Genomic DNA, 16,818 nt, shown 5'->3' on the forward strand with positions numbered 1-16,818 from the left:
TCCCTCCACAGATTTTCTATGGGATCAAGGTCTGTAGACTGGCTAGGCCACTCCAGGACCTTAATGTGCTTTTTCTTGAGCCACTCCTGTGTTGCCTTAACCATGTGTTTTGGGTCATTGTCATGCTGGAATACCGATCCACGACCCATTTTCAATGCCCTGGCTGAGGGAAGGAGGTTCTCACCCAAGATTTGACGGTACATGGCCCCGTCCATCGTCCCTTTGATGCGGTGAAGTTGTCCTGTCCCCTTAGCAGAAAAACACCCCCAAAGCATAATGTTTCCACCTCCATGTTTGACAGTGGGGATGGTGTTCTTGGGATCATAGGCAGCATTCCTCCACCTCCAAACACGGCGAATTGAGTTGATGCCAAAGAGCTCCATTTTGGTCTCATCTGACCACAACACTTTCACCCAGTTGTCCTCTGAATCATTCAGATGTTCATTGGCAAACTTCAGAAGGGCATGTATATGTGCTTTCTTGACCTTGCGGGCGCTGCAGGATTTCAGTCCTTCATGGCGTAGTGTGTTACCAATAGTTTTCTTGGTGTCTATGGTCCCAGCTGCCTTGAGATCATTGACAAGATCCTCCCGTGTAGTTCTGGGCTGATTCCTCACCATTCTCATGATCATTGCAACTCCACGAGGTGAGATCTTGCATGGAGCCCCAGGCCGAGGGAGATTGACAGATCTTTTGTGTTTCTTCCATTCGCGAATAATCACACCAACTGTTGTCACCTTCTCACCAAGCTGCTTGGCGATGGTCTTGTAGCCCATTCCAGCCTTGTGTATGTCTACAATCTTGTCCCTGACATCCTTGGAGAGCTCTTTGGTCTTGGCCATGGTGGAGAGTTTGGAATCTGATTGATTGATTGCTTCTGTGGACAGGTGTCTTTTATACAGGTAACAAACTGAGATTAGGAGTACTCCCTTTAAGAGTGTGCTCCTAATCTCAGCTCGTTACCTGCATAAAAGACACCTGGGAGCCAGAAATCTTTCTGATTGAGAGGGGGTCAAATACTTATTTCCCTCATTAAAATGCAAATCAATTTAGAACATTTTTGACATGCGTTTTTCTGGATTTTATTGTTGTTATTCTGTCTCTCACTGTTCAAATAAACCTACCATTAAAATTATAGACTGATCATTGCTTTGTCAGTGTGCAAACGGGGATCAAATACTTTTTTCCCTCACTGTAAACTTTAACATTGATTTATCCTGCAATTGATGTCCTTCAATTGGTAACATACATGTTTGTCTTTTTCTAATGCCTCTCAAGGGGAAAGTAATCTAAAAGTAACTGAATGTAATCAGATTACGTTACTGAGTTTGGGTAATCCAAAAGTTACGTTACTGATTACAATTTTGGACAGGTAGCTAGTAACTGTCATTTGTGACCTGATTCAGGAAACTACGTGTATGTCGCAAGTCACGACTTCACAGGTGAGCCGTTTGGTCGTAACCTACCCAACCTTGTTAACGTTTATCCTTTTAAGCTTGGAAAAGAGACCCTTAAACCGAAGACTTGAACCACACACCTTCTCCACCGAATAGCAGGCAGGGGATGAAGAATGGTGATTGCTTTGCAACGCTTGCAGTTGGCCACTGATTCCTTCCACCACCTCATTGTTGAATTTGCGATTTCCAACTTGTTGTGTAATGTTTATGTCCAATGGCCGATGAGCACTAATACTTTTTATCTATAATTTCTCTTCATATGACAAGTATTGAAAAGGATTTGGCAGTAGCTTGTCGACGTGATTCATGATGATAACAGCTTATCTAGCTTGCTATCTGTGGCCAATGACCTTGAGCCTTCTTGGATGGGCACTTCTAATGTAAATCTATGGCAGCACCCAAAGGGGCTTGAACTTTCTAGCTCTCCCTGTAGATTTTGCTGTGACGCAGTGTCTCCGTGAGTGACAAGACTGAGCCAATGACAGCGCAACTAGAGAAGATTACCAATCCCTACACTGTATTTTCCGCATGCTGTCCCTCCACAGAAAGCACTGAGCTCGGCTGAAACACCTGCATTTTGGAGCTGCCTTACTCAACAAAGAAGAAAAGAGACCATGTTTGCATGCGACTTTATTAACTCAATATATATATATTTTTTACATTGTTTGGAAACTGATATATGACACGTATTAATGCCATTGGTTCCAGGTCACAGGTGAAGTAAGCCGGTTGATCTGTCAGCACTGCCTTCATCAACACAGAGTAAAATGGTGCCTTTGTTAGCTCCCTCCCAGTCCAAGTGATCCAATGTAACATAACATCCAACCATCCAGCCGAGTCAGCAAGGTTGTTTCTCCCTCTCCTCTCCTTTATCTCCTCCTCTTGTTTCACTATGAAAAGAAAAAATTGAATATTTTGTAGATGTCGGAACATTCCAGCAATAATGTCGCCCTAAGACTTTGGAAACAAAGGTGGCAGATAGAAGAGCAAAGTGTTATTTTATAAGTCCCATGTTTTGGATTGGAATTGTTGGACATTGTGCAATGTTAAGATGTAATATTTTCCGCTCTAAAATCCACAAACTAATATCCTGTTTTCTTTGGATGAGCTATGATGGTTACAGAGCTAGAAATGTGATGTTTTCGGCCACACGTTTTGTCACATAATCCTTATTCCACCTACTGGTGCAATAACCTATAAAATCACTTATGCACTTTATATGATTGCTACAATTATATCTAGTAAGTACATGCAATTATGCAGTACTGACCACCGTCCTTTTTGTATTTCCATGGTAAACAGAAGTAACATTTGGCAGACCCATTTACTACAGTACCTGCATTTACACACATGCTACAATGTAATTACATGCATTATTCCCTTATAATTAACTACGAATGGTTTGGCAATGTAATTTAAGGTATTGCTTAATTATGCAATTGGAGTCCCTTCAGAACCCCCTTCCTCTATCCCTCCTCCTTCTTCCTCTATTCCCCCTTTCCTGGCCCCTCTCAGGTCTGGCCAGGTCACATGACCACTTAAATATCCCTTACCAGAGACAATACTCCACTATCTCTTCCACAGTCCCTCTGGCATTTCCCTCTGTAGCTACATAGCAGCTCACAACTATTATACAACCTTTTCCACCCAGTTGAAACGTTGATATGCTTATACTTACACTGTCAAACTACCAAACAATGGGCTTATCTGGCTCTTTGATACAATCCTGTTCTTTCTCTTCACTGTTTGCATAATACAGTTGTGAGTCTAGACACACTTTGTCCATGTGCCTTCAATTGAGCACATCCAAATCCACCCACTCCTTTCAAAATGAGTAATTTGCCAGTATCCTAGGTGTTCCCAATGCTAGCTCTAAAATAGATATATCGCTCCGGTCCACACACACAACACAGCTAGTCCTAGATTAGTGGGAGAACTGGGTTAGCTCATTATTACTATAGCTCTGCCACGGCTCCAGTGTTTAGTGGTACCATTATGATTGTACCTCTGGGAAATACCTGGCCTATTTCTGTTAAAGTATAACTTCCAGGGCAAGCCAATGTGACCCTGATACATGGTTCTTTGTGGTATACATTATTATCCATCAATCCAGGTCATGGAAGAACATAGTCTATGCATCAATATTTTATTTTTATTTAACCCTTTTAAATGAGGCAAGTCAGTTAAGAACAAATTCTTATTTACAATGACGGCCTACTTGTAAAGTCCCCCCCTAACCCGGACGCTGGGCCAATTGTACGCTGCCCTATAGGACTCCCGATCACGGCTGGTTGTGATACAGCATGGGCTTAAACCCGGGTCTGTAGTGACGCCTCTAGCACTGCGAAGCAGAGCCTTAGACCACTGCGCCATTCAGGACCGCTGCTAAACTATTGGCTGTATTGCTAAAAGTACCTCTCCGCAAGAAAGAGGGCCACAGCTTCTAAAAAGAAACCTTCTAAGGGCCTGAAACTATATGTGAGGTTGTGAGGGGCTCAGAACAGTCTGACTGTTGACCTTTACCTGTGGAACATGTAGCTAAGGATTCCCCATGGAGGATGGACTGGGGGAGGGGGTGTCACTGGAAGGCAGCCCGGACCGTCCTGTCACTAAGGGGCTGAGTGGGGCGGAAGTTGTCTCCCAACATCCCATCGTTTCCCTCAGGAAGCTCAGCACCTTTTAGATGGGACCTCAGCCTCCTGAACTCCTCTATCTGGGAGAGAGGGATGAGAAAGAGAGTGATGAGATGAGGGAAATTAGGGAAATGGAGGAAGAAAGAGAGAGAAGTTACATGGAAGGGAATGAGTGGTGATAGATTAATGAAGTGTTCTGTGTAGTGATTATGGTGTGGATAAATATTAGCATTTTACTGAATGCCTGTCCTGGGCTATTTTAGACTCCTCTTTCAATGTGAGCCCTATTATGTTTTTTCTTGTTTTTTTTCTTATTTCACCTTTATTTAACCAGGTAGGCCAGTTGAAAACACCTTTATTTAACCAGGTAGGCCAGTTGAAAACACCTTTATTTAACCAGGTAGGCCAGTTGAGAACAAGTTCTCATTTGCAACTGTGACCTGGCCAAGATAAAGAAAAGCAGTGTGACACAAACAACACAGAGTTACACATGGGATAAACAAACATGCAATCAATAACACAATAGAAAAATCTATATACACTGTGTGCAAATGTAGTAATATTGGGGAGGTAAGGCAATAAATAGGCCATAGTGGCGAAATAATTACAATTTAGCATTAACACTGGAGTGATAGATGTGCAGAAGATGAGTGTGCAAGTAAAGATACTGGGGTGCAAAGGAGCAAAATAACAATATGGGGATGAGGTAGTTGGGTGGGCTATTGACAGATAGGCTGTGAACAGGTGCAATGGTCAGTAAGCTGCTCTGACAGTTGATGCTTAAAGTTAGTGAGGGATATATAAGACTCAAGCTTGAGTGATTTTTGCAATTTGTCATTGGCAGCAGAGAACTGGAAGGAAAGGTGGCCAAATGAGGAGTTGGGTTTGGGGATGACCAGTGTAATTTACCTGCTGGAGCGTGTGCTATGGGCGGGTGCTGCTATGGTGACCAGTGAGCTGAGATAAGGCGGGGCTTTACCTAGCAAAGACTTATAGATGACCTGGAGCAAGTGGGTTTGGTGACGAATATGAAGCGAGGGCCAGCCAACGAGAGCATACAAGTCGCAGTGGTGGGTAGTATATGGGGCTTTGGTGACAAAACGGATGGCACTGTGATAGACTGCATCCAATTTGCTGAGTAGAGTGTTGGAGGCTATTTTGTAAATGACATCGCCGAAGTCAAGGATCGGTAGGATAGTCAGTTTTACGAGGGTATGTTTGGCAGGATGAGTGAAGGAGGCTTTGTTGCGAAATAGGAAGCCGATTCTAGATTTAATTTTGGATTGGAGATGCTTATATTAGTCTGGAAGGAGAGTTTACAGTCTAGCCAGACACCTAGGTATTTGTAGTTGTCCACATATTCTAATTTAGAAACGTCCAGAGTAGTGACGCTAGAAGGGCGAGCGGGTGTGTGCAGCGATCGTTTGAAGAGCATGCATTTAGTTTTACTAGCATTTAAAAGCAGTTGGAGTCCACGGAAGGAGAGTTGTATGGCATTGAAGCTCGTCTGGAGGTTTGTTAACACAGTGTCCAAAGAAGGGCCAGATGTATACAGAATGGTGTCGTCTGCGTAGAGGTGTATCAGAGAATCACCAGCAGCAAGAGCAACATCATTGATGTATACAGAGAAAAGAGTCGGCCCGAAGATTGAACCCTGTGGCACCCCCATAGAGACTGCCAGAGGTCCGGAACACAGGCCGTCCGATTTGACATACTGAACTCTATCTGAGAAGTAGTTGGTGAACCAGGCTATGCAGTCATTTGAGAAACCAAGGCTGTTGAGTCTGCCGATAAGAATGTGGTGATTGACAGAGTCGAAAGCCTTGGCCAGGTCGATGAAGAAGGCTGCACAGTATTGTCTTTTATCGATGGTGCTTATGATATTGTTTAGCACCTTGAGTGTCGCTGAGGTGCACCCAGGACCAGCTCGGAAACCCGATTGCATAGCAGAGAAGGTACGGTGGGATTCGAAATGGTCGGTGATCTGTTTGTTAACTTGGCTTTCGAAGACTTTAGAAGACGGTAGGATAGATATAGGTCTGTAGCAGTTTGGGTCTAGAGTGTCTCCCCCTTTGAAGAGGGCGATGACCATGGCAGCTTTCCAATCTTTAGGGATCTCAGACGATACGAAAGAGAGGTTGAACAGGCTCGTAATAGAGATTGCAACAGTTTCGGTGGATCATTTTAGAAAGAGAGGGTCCAGATTGTCTAGCCCAGCTGATTTGTAGAGGTCCAGATTTCGCAGCTCTTTCAGAACATCAGCTATCTGTATTTGGGTGAAGGAGAAGTGGGGAGGCTTGGGCAAGTTGATGTGGGGGGTGCAGAGCTGTTGAGCGGGGTAGGGGTAGCCAGGTGGAAAGCATGGCCAGCCATAGAAAAATGCTTATTGAAATTAGCGATTATCGTAGACTTATCGGTGGTGACAGTGTTTCCCAGCTGGGAGGATGTGCTCTTATTCTCCATGGACTTTAGTGTCCCAGAACGTTTTGGAGTTTGTGCTACAGGATGCAAATTTCTGTTTGAAAAAGCTAGCCTTTGCTTTCCTAGCTGCCTGTGTATATTGGTTCCTAACTTCCCTGAAAAGTTGCATATCGCGGGGGCTATTCGATGCTAATGCAGTACACCACAGGATGTTTTTGTGCTGGTCAAGGGCAGTCAAGTCTGGAGTGAACCAAGGGATATATCTGTATTAAGTTCTACATTTTTTTAATGGGCCATGCTTTTTTATGATGGTGAGGAAAGCACTTTCAAAGAATAACCAGGCATCCTCTACTGACGGAATGAGGTCAATATCCTTCCAGGGTACCCGGGCCAGATGAATTAGAATGGCCTGCTCGCTGAAGTGTTTTTGGGAGTGTTTGACATTGATGAGGGGTGGTCGTTTGACCGCGGACTGATTACGGACGCAGGCAATGAGGCAGTGATCGCTGAGATCCTGGTTGAAGACAGCAGAGGTCTATTTGGAGGGCAGGTTGGTCAGGATGATATCTATGAGGGTGTGCGTGTTTACAGATTTAGGGTTGTACCTGGTAGGTTCCTTGATAGTTTGTGTGAGATTGAGGGCATCTAGCTTAGATTGTAGGATGGCTGGGGTGTTAAGCATATCCCAGTTTAGGTCACCAACAGTACAAACTCTGAAGATAAATTCACATATGGTGTCCAGGGCACAGCTAGGGGCAAAGGGGGGTCTATAACAAGCGGCAACAGTGAAATACTTATTTCTGGAAAGGTGGATTTTTAAAAGTAGATGCTGGAACTGTTTGGGCACAGACCTGGATAGCATGACAGAACTCTGCAGACTATCTCTGCAGTAGATTGCAACTCCACCCCCTTTGACAGTTCTATCTTGGCAGAAAATGTTGTAGTTGGGGATGTAAATTACAGAATATTTGGTGGCCTTCATAAGCCAGGATTCAGACATGGCTAGGACATCAGGGTTGGTTGAGTGTGCTATATCAGTGAATAAAACAAACTTAGGGAGGAGCCTTCTGATGTTAACATGCATGAAACCAAGGCTTTGACGATTACAGAAGTCAACAAATGAGAGCGCCTGGGGAATAGGAGTGGAACTGGGGGATACAGGGCCTGGGTTAACCTCTACATCACCAGAGGAACATAGGATGAGTTGGATAAGGGTACGGCTAAAGGCTATAAGAACTGGTCATCTAGTGCGTTGGGAACAGAGAATAAAAGGAGCAGATTTCTGGGCGTGGTAGAATAGATTCAGGGCATAATGTACAGACAATGGAATGGTAGGATGTGAGTACAGTGGAGGTAAACCTAGGTGTTGAGTGACGATGAGAGAGGTTTTGTCTCTGGAGGCACCAGTTAAGCCAGGTGAAGTCTCCGCATGTGTGTGGGGTGCGACAAAAGAGCTATCTAAGACATGTTGAGCGGGACTGCCAGCTCTACAGTGAAATAAAACAGTAAGAACTAGCCAGGACAGCAGTAGACAAGGCATATTGACATTAGAGAGAGGCATAAAGCAATCACAGGTGTTGATCAGGAGAGCTAAGACAACAAAGGGTAAATGGCGATGAATGGGCAGAGCAGGTCAGTTAGGTACATATAGGACCTGAGTTCGAGGCTGGGGCCGACAGTTAAATAAAATGAGGTACCGTGTTATTGAAACAGTCCAGGGGGCATCAGCTGTGTAGCCGAGTGATCATAGGGTCAAAAGAGCAGCAATAGGCGAGTCAGGGAGCCGTTCGGTTGTCACTACTAAGCTAAGTGAGCAAGGGACACAGCATTCAGAAAAGCCAGTGGGCTGGGGCTGGTTCTTCGGCGACATTGTAACAGAATAGCCTGTTGAGACCACATCGGGCGATCACGTCGGCAGTACACAGTGTACAAAACAGGTGAATCCAGGTCAAATCTATGATCCCTTATTGATGTCACTTGTTAAATACACTTCAATCAGTGTAGATGAAGGGGAGGACACAGGTTAAATTTTGAGACATTGATTGTTTATGTGTGTATTAAGAGGGTGAATTGGCAAGACAAAATATATAAGTGTGACAACTGCTGATGTACAAATAGATTTATAAAACACATTTGATTGCTTTGACCAGGCCATTGTGTCAGATGGCCTACTTGTAACTGTGAGATAGTGAGTGGGTAGCGGTACAGGATCCAGGTGACGTTCTCACTACATGGAGGTGTGGTCAGGGAGCCCTCATATATCCAGTAGTCTCTCAGGAGGGGGTCTGTAGGGAGCAACAAACACATACCATAACTTAATCTAATACTGTGTCACACCATACATGCAAGCAGGAATTATACACAATTAGATGAAGGACTCACCAGGAAGTAGTGTGTTGGGATTGAAGCACGGTATTATTTTGGTCTTCCCCTGTAAAGATAAGTCAAAACAAAACAAAGAATATTGGTTGTTTTGCTTCGTTTGTAATGTACTCTTCATTTAGCCATCATGTCATCTGTACTACTGGACCTCTTCCTTCACATTCTTCACATTCAACATTTATCCTGTCTAATCTTACATCTTTCACATGGTCTCAAATCAACCTGGAGCATTAATTGCATCAGGTTTCATTGAAAAATCAATAAATTAATCAATTGCTGCATGCTCCAACCGTTGCAGCTGCTGATTTGTCTGTTAACTGCCTAATTTGATGGTTAATGCTATTTAGGGTAGAGATGTCTTGGGACCTGAACTCCTACCCTTACCCTAACCCTAACCTTAACCCTAACCTTAACCTTAACCCTTACTTTAACCCTTTTAAATGTCAACTTCAATGGAGTAGGGACGTCCCAAGGAGCCCTGATAGCACGGACCCTAATTTGAATGTCTATGTTCTGTATTTCTTCCTCTATCTCTCAGTTAAGTATTGGGCTTCTACACCCTTAGGTCATATCAGTAATTTATCATAACATCTGCCCTCTCATCACCATGAAAACTCATAACCATAACATCATCGCCATAACAATATCACTTGGACAACAAAATGGACGGCAACGTCTTACCTTGTATTGTAGGTCCTGCAGCACTTCTGTTATGGCCTTCAACCCCAGATGCTCCTTCCCTATCTGAAGGAAACAACGTCAAGGGCATTGAGTCAGAAAGAGTTAAGGAAGAGGGTCCTAACACAGTGGTATTCAAACCTTTTCAGCAGGGACCCTTTTTTTCTGCCAGAATTTCTGGGGACCCCATTTGTTTTATCATTTTTTTCAAGACCCCACCCCAAATATAATGACACAATCTTAAAAATCCGTCCATTTCGATTTTTACATGAACCTCTCTAGGGTATGTAGGGACGCTAGCGTCCCACCTGGCCAACATCCAGTGAGATTGCAGAGCGCCAAATTCAAATACAGAAACACTCATTATAATAATTCAGAAAAGATACAACTATTTTACATAGGTTTAAAGATGAACTTCTTGTGAATCCAACCACGGTGTCAGATTTTTTAAATGCTTTACGGCGAAAGCATACCTTACAATTATTTGAGAACATAGCCCAGCAGACAAATCATTACAAACAGTAACCAGCCAAGTAGAAGAGTTACACAAGTCAGAAATAGAGATACAATTAATCACTTACCTCCGATGATCTTCATATTTATTCAATAAATGTTCCTTTTGTTTGATAGTGTCTATATATCCAAAAACGTCCGTTATGTTTGCGCGTTTTCTTCAGTAATCCACAGGCTCAAACGCAGTCACAACAGGGAGACAAAAAAATCAAAATAGTATCCATAAAGTTTGTAGAAACATTTCAAACGATGTTCATAATCAATCCTCAGATTGTTTTTAGCCTAAATAATCAATAATATTTCAACCAGTCAATAACGTTGTCAATATAAAAGGTAAACAAGAAAGGCACTCTCTAAGTCGCGCGCATGAAAAAGTTCTGTGACATGGCAGGGTCCACTTATTCAGACTGCTCTTACTCCCTCATTTTTCAGAATACACGCCTGAAACCATTTCTAAAGACTGTTGACATCTAATGGCATAGGAACTGCAATTTGAGTCCTAAGTCAATGGATACTGTAATGGCATTGAATAGAATACTACAACAACAACAAAAATCCTACTTCCTGAATGGAAATTAGTTCTGTTATACTCACAGACACTATTTTAACAGTTTTGGAAACTTTAGAGTTCTTTCCAAATCTACCAATTATATGCATATCCTATCTTCTGTGCCTGAGTAGAAGGCAGTTTCATTTGGGGACGCTTTTCATCCAAAATTCCAAATGCTGCCCCCAACCCTAGAGAAGTTTTAACAAATAACCTTCAATTCATTAAATTTTCATCTCTTAACAAAATTCAAATAAACCAATTACATTTTTCAAATTCTTTCACAAAAACGTCCCATACAATAATCTGTACTCTTCCTAAAAAAAATTATATATATTTTTAAATTAAATATTAATAATTTGGCGACCCCACTGCAGTTTTTGCGACACCGAGTTTGAATATCTTCTGTCCTAACCTATAAGCATTATGTTGAGACGTTAACAGGTGTTAACATGGGGCTGCTGACGTGAGTCCTGCCAGGATGTGGTGGTGGCGGGGGAAAGTCTTGGAGCTTTCAAAAAAAGTGATGGGTTCACTTAAAACAGACGGTTTTATACGTTTAGGTAAACAGTAAGCCTCAAGCCAGCTCACGTCAATCAAATGTTATTGTGGTTATTTGAATGTTGGGGGTTTTCTCAGTCCAATTGAAAAACAAGTGGATGGATATATGTTGACTTTAGTGTCAAAGCTCATATGATATAAATTACAGTACCAAGTTGGCAAGTCTCTAAAAACCATACAGACCATGAGAAGAGAGGACTCATATCCCTACAGAGTGAACCAAATCAATACCTGCACAAACAGAGCGATGATGAGAACTCCGTTCTTCTTCGCCAGGGCTTCTTCCACACTGTTGAACAGCGTTGTGTTCCAGTGGATCAGATGGAGCTGGGAGGGAAGCACACTTATTGTATTATATTTATATTGTATCATATTACAGGGAAGTTGATCACAAAAGAGATCAACCACATTTGATACTCAGAGAAAGAGACAGACAGACAGAAAGATCATAGGCAGAATGAGGCTGTAGACGACAGGGCCGAGACAGAGCAGGTGTATGGGACGTAAGTGCACTCTTCAATTTGAAATAGAGTACCAAGCACCTGTGATAGAGAAGGAAGCTTATAAAGCCAAACCACCAGTGGCATAGCTTCTTCAGGGCCTTTCAAACACTTGTTTACATCAATGGTCTCAGTGATTTGTAAATACATGAAACGTAGTAACGAGCTAATATACTGTATAATAATAATAATAACAATAATATATGCCATTTAGCAGATGCTTTATCCAATGCAATTTACAGTAATTTGTGCATACATTTTTGTGTATAGGTGGCCCCAGGAATTACAACCCTGCTCTACCTACTGAGCCATACAGGACTCCGTTACAAAAGCCATGACCTTAAATAACCTTGTTTTATGTGAAAATAACATACCAACTCCCTCTATCTGAGTACTGTGACAGTGGCCTCTAACTGAGACAAACATCCATGGTCATGGCCTTGAAGTAGACTGTGTGTGTGTGTGTGTGTTTGGCTGAGACTCATACCTCCATGGGGAAGGCCTTAAAGTTGACGGTGTGTTCTGACCCCCGCTGGTTCTCCTTGCCCCAGTGGAAGCGCACCTCATGCAGCTCATACTCGTGGTCCCTTGGCAATGGGCCACCAGTTACCACTGCAGACAGGAAACCCAGAGCGTCAAGAGCAGACACAAGAAATGAAGACCATATTAAATTAGCTGGGGGTTTTGAATGTAGGTCTGAATTCTGGTGCAACTCTGATTTCTCTAAGTGTAAGGGTATCACACGCAGCACACAGTCATTGACTCAACGCTCAGTTATTACGGTTAATGTGAGCTCATTGAAAAGGTGTTTGCAAGATCCCCAGTCTAGTGGAGTGTTCAGGTACAGTTAACCCATTCATTGTTTTGATGATACTGTGGTAATGTAATATCAACTTTCACCTGATTTGGACCTCAGAATGATGCGTGCGGTGTGTCCATCGTTGATGACCTCACAGTCCCGACACACCACGTAATTGGGCGTGAGCCCCACGTCCAGGAGAGAGGGGTCATAACGGGCCTCCCGGGAGTTCAGGTTGATCGGGGACTGGTACTCCCCATTCGCATCAGGGAACAGCAAACCCCACTCTACACCTGAAAACGCACACAACTTAGACTTAAACTCCACCAAATGCTCTCCTTAGAGTAACCTCAGTGAGGTTACAACCTCTAGCTTGCACTGAGACCTCCATACAGAGTCCTCTATGGTGTGTGGTGAAGTCACAAAGTGGTGACGGAGTATGTCTGGTGGAGTGTAAATCCAGCCTTTGAATACACAAGCAGCATAAACAAAGTATACCTGAGGACACACAAATGTGTATGCACGCACACACACACGCACACGCACACACACACACACACACTGAAGCTAAACTGGGCTAAGAGTACGCCAATCGCTGAGTGTCACTGAACTGAGCACCTGGGGAGTCTGTACCAGGAATAACCCTCACCAGAGGAACACAAGGATGTTCTAGCTCTTCTTTCTTAACACCGCTCACACTTCCTCTCTTTTTACTGGATCCTCTTCCTCTCTGTCTATACCTCACTGACAGCATCTTCCTCTTTGTCTATACCTCACTGACACCATCTTCCTCTCTGTCTATACCTCACTGACACCATCTTCCTCTCTGTCTATACCTTACTGACACCATCTTCCTCTCTGTCTATACCTCTCTGACAGCATCTTCCTCTCTGTCTATACCTCACTGACACCATCTTCCTCTCTGTCTATACCCTACTGACACCATCTTCCTCTCTGTCTCTGCCTCACTGACAGCATCTTCCTCTCTGTCTATACCGCACTGACACCATATTCCTCTTTGTCTATACCTCACTGACACCATCTTCCTCTCTGTCTATACCTCACTGACACCATCTTCCTCTCTGTCTATACCTCACTGACACCATCTTCCTCTTTGTCTATACCTCACTGACACCATCTTCCTCTCTGTCTATACCTCACTGACACCATCTTCCTCTCTGTCTATACCTCACTGACAGCATCTTCCTCTCTGTCTATACCTCACTGACACCATCTTCCTCTCTGTCTATACCCTACTGACACCATCTTCCTCTCTGTCTCTGCCTCACTGACAGCATCTTCCTCTCTGTCTATACCGCACTGACACCATCTTCCTCTTTGTCTATACCTCACTGACACCATCTTCCTCTCTGTCTATACCTCACTGACACCATCTTCCTCTCTATCTATACCTCACTGACAGCATCTTCCTCTCTGTCTATACCTCACTGACAGCATCTTCCTCTCTGTCTATACCTCACTGACAGCATCTTCCTCTCTCTCTATACCTCACGGACACCATCTTCCTCTCTGTCTATACCCTACTGACACCATCTTCCTCTCTGTCTATACCTCACTGACACCATCTTCCTTTCTGTCTATACCTCACTGACACCATCTTCCTCTCTGTCTATACCCTACTGACACCATCTTCCTCTCTGTCTCTGCCTCACTGACACCATCTTCCTCTCTGTCTATACCTCACTGACACCATCTTCCGCACTGTCTATACCTCACTGACACCATCTTCCTCTCTCTCTATACCTCACTGACACCATCTTCCTCTCTGTATATACCCTACTGACACCATCTTTCTCTCTGTCTATGCCTCACTGACAGCATCTTCCTCTCTGTCTATACCTCACTGACACCATCTTCCTCTTTATCTATACCTCACTGACACCATCTTCCTCTCTGTCTATACCTCACTGACACCATCTTCCTCTCGGTCTATACCCTACTGACACCATCTTCCTCTCTGTCTCTGCCTCACTGACACCATCTTCCTCTCTGTCTATACCTCACTGACACCATCTTCCTCTCTGTCTATAGCGCACTGACACCATCTTCCTCTCTGTCTATACCTCACTGACACCATCTTCCTCTCTGTCTATACCCTACTGACACTATCTTTCTTTCTGTCTATGCCTCACTGACACCATCTTCCTCTCTGTCTATACCTCACTGACACCATCTTCCTCTCTGTCTATACCTCACTGACACCATCTTCCTCTCTGTCTATACCTCACTGACACCATCTTCCTCTCTGTCTATACCTCACTGACACCATCTTCCTCTCTGTCTATACCTCACTGACACCATCTTCCTCTCTGTCTATACCTCACTGACACCATCTTCCTCTCTGTCTATACCTCACTGACACCATCTTCCTCTCTTTTTCACATTTCGTCATACCCCCTCCTTCAATCTTCCACAAAGAGTACAAATCTTCTCCTTCTCATTGTCACTTCTTTTCACACTTTGTAAGAGCATTCTGTTAGCTAGCGGTCTTAGGTCTCTGCTCTTTCCATAGCATGCCGTGAATTATTTCATTATTTATTTCATTATTTCATTTAATTATTATTATTATTTAGTTATTTATCACTTGGCTGTAAGTGTGAAATATTTGTTACTCGTTCCTTACAATGCAGTAAAATGTCAAACAAGTACACAAATAATAATCAAAAACTAGAACAAGAAATCACAAATGTCACAACGAATCCAGTTAACAACCCAAACAACACTATCAGTAATCCAAATACAATCTATGCATATACAAACCAAAGATATGTACTACACACTGGGCACAGACGTCAATTCAACATCTATACCACGTTGGTTCAACGTAATTTCATTGAAATGATGTGGAAACCACATTGATTCAACCAGTGTGTGCCCAGTGGGTAAGAATGACATGTACAGAGGTAGATAAATGACAGTGAGCTATGTCAAGAATCCAGTATATAAATACACCGTGTGAATAAACAGTGTAACAAAATGCAATGTAGAGTAGTAGATATATTAGAATGAGCTGAGTGAATATATGAATACACAGTGTGAAAAACAGAATAAGAAGAATGTGCAGAAACAGTGAGGCTAATTAGTTAGCGCTACAGACAAGTCCTCTCTTCTCTTTCAGTGTATGGATGACTTTATCCCCTACCAACAAGATTCTTTTTTATTTCAAGTCAACACCAATAACAACATTAGTTACTAAAAGTTTAGCTCTTGACTTTGGTTATAAAAGCTCTTTTTTTTCCCAGCTACTGGAAACCTTGACAATTACCCTCCAAGAGCCCAGAGGCATTTTGAGACAATGCACACAATGGTGCCCTGGACAACAGCACTTAAAAGCCCAGAACCATAAAAGCATGGTAGCTAGACCACTACTCTCTTAGAATACTTAATCATGGGTGTGACTCCAGAATCTCAAGTTCAGCTCTATACATAATTTGCATGATCAAGTTACCCCAATAAGAAGTGCATTGATCAAAATACCCTACCTTCTTTGGGTTCTTTACCTACTGTATGTTAGAGAGAGAGAGAGAGAGAGAGAGAGAGAGAGAGAGAGAGAGAGAGAGAGAGAGAGAATAGAGAATGAAAGAGGGGGAGAGAGAGAATAGAGAACGAGAGAGAGGGAGAGAGAAGAGATGGCAATTTTTTTCTGTTTATATCTGAGAAGAAAGAATTTCCATATCAATGCATGCATTGTTAAGTGCCTAAATGGTAAAGAAAGTTATGTTTTGTGAGAGAAAAGGAAACAAGTGTTCGGTACACAAGTGTTTACTAAAAACCTCCAAAGCCCTTACCTTCCTGATATCCCCAGTCCAGATCATCCTTCCCAGGATAGTAGTCAGACTCCTCAGTCATGCTGTCTGCCATGGCAGTATGGAACAAGACTTTTTACTGAACACACCTGCTTTGATTTGATGTCAAAGTCTTTGGCTTTTGATTTGATCCGTTTTCTTTCTTCCTGCTCAGTCCATCTAATTGGAGAGAGTGAAAGTCTCTCTCTCTCGGCTGCAGTGTAGACTCTCCCGTCAGCAGACACTCTAGGTAAGTTTCAAAACTCTCTTTCAGCACTAGCAGCCCACAGAGTCCCCGCCCCACACAGACAGAGATTGGATTGGATTGGATGAGTCAAGTCCCTGTTAAAGTGGAGCACCTTTTAAACAGCTCAGCAATTCACTGTGGTGTAAGGAAAGGAAGATCTGTGTGTGTGTGTGTGTCTGGTGGGGTAAGTGTGACACACACACTTACCCCACCAGACATGTCAACAAGAGTCATTTCATAGTCCGCAAATCCAGAACAAATTCAAAAAAGTGTA

The 16,818-nt window shown here is 43.1% G+C and overlaps 1 protein-coding gene across 2 annotated transcripts; it reads right to left on the reverse strand.

The window, feature by feature from the left end:
• Window positions 1-2,048: 2,048 nt before the first annotated feature.
• Window positions 2,049-16,555, reverse strand: LOC109872223 (carbonic anhydrase-related protein). 2 transcript variants are annotated; one of them, XM_020463385.2, is made up of 10 exons: window positions 16,301-16,555; window positions 15,995-16,015; window positions 12,593-12,784; window positions 12,180-12,304; window positions 11,424-11,519; window positions 9,575-9,637; window positions 8,894-8,942; window positions 8,684-8,796; window positions 3,981-4,170; window positions 2,049-2,347 (listed from the first exon to the last, which is right to left on the reverse strand). In XM_020463385.2, the coding sequence occupies exons 1-9, from the start codon at window positions 16,371-16,373 to the stop codon at window positions 4,036-4,038; spliced, it is 867 nt and encodes a 288-aa protein (XP_020318974.1). In that variant the 5' UTR covers window positions 16,374-16,555; the 3' UTR covers window positions 2,049-2,347; window positions 3,981-4,035. The 2 variants fall into 2 exon arrangements, with proteins under 2 accessions (XP_020318974.1, XP_020318975.1); XM_020463386.2 differs by lacking the exon at window positions 15,995-16,015 and having other exon boundaries at window positions 2,070-2,347.
• Between the last annotated feature and the right edge of the window lie 263 nt (window positions 16,556-16,818).

This window comes from Oncorhynchus kisutch, linkage group LG27 (assembly GCF_002021735.2).
Source record: "Oncorhynchus kisutch isolate 150728-3 linkage group LG27, Okis_V2, whole genome shotgun sequence".
NCBI classification, from domain to species: domain Eukaryota; kingdom Metazoa; phylum Chordata; class Actinopteri; order Salmoniformes; family Salmonidae; genus Oncorhynchus; species Oncorhynchus kisutch.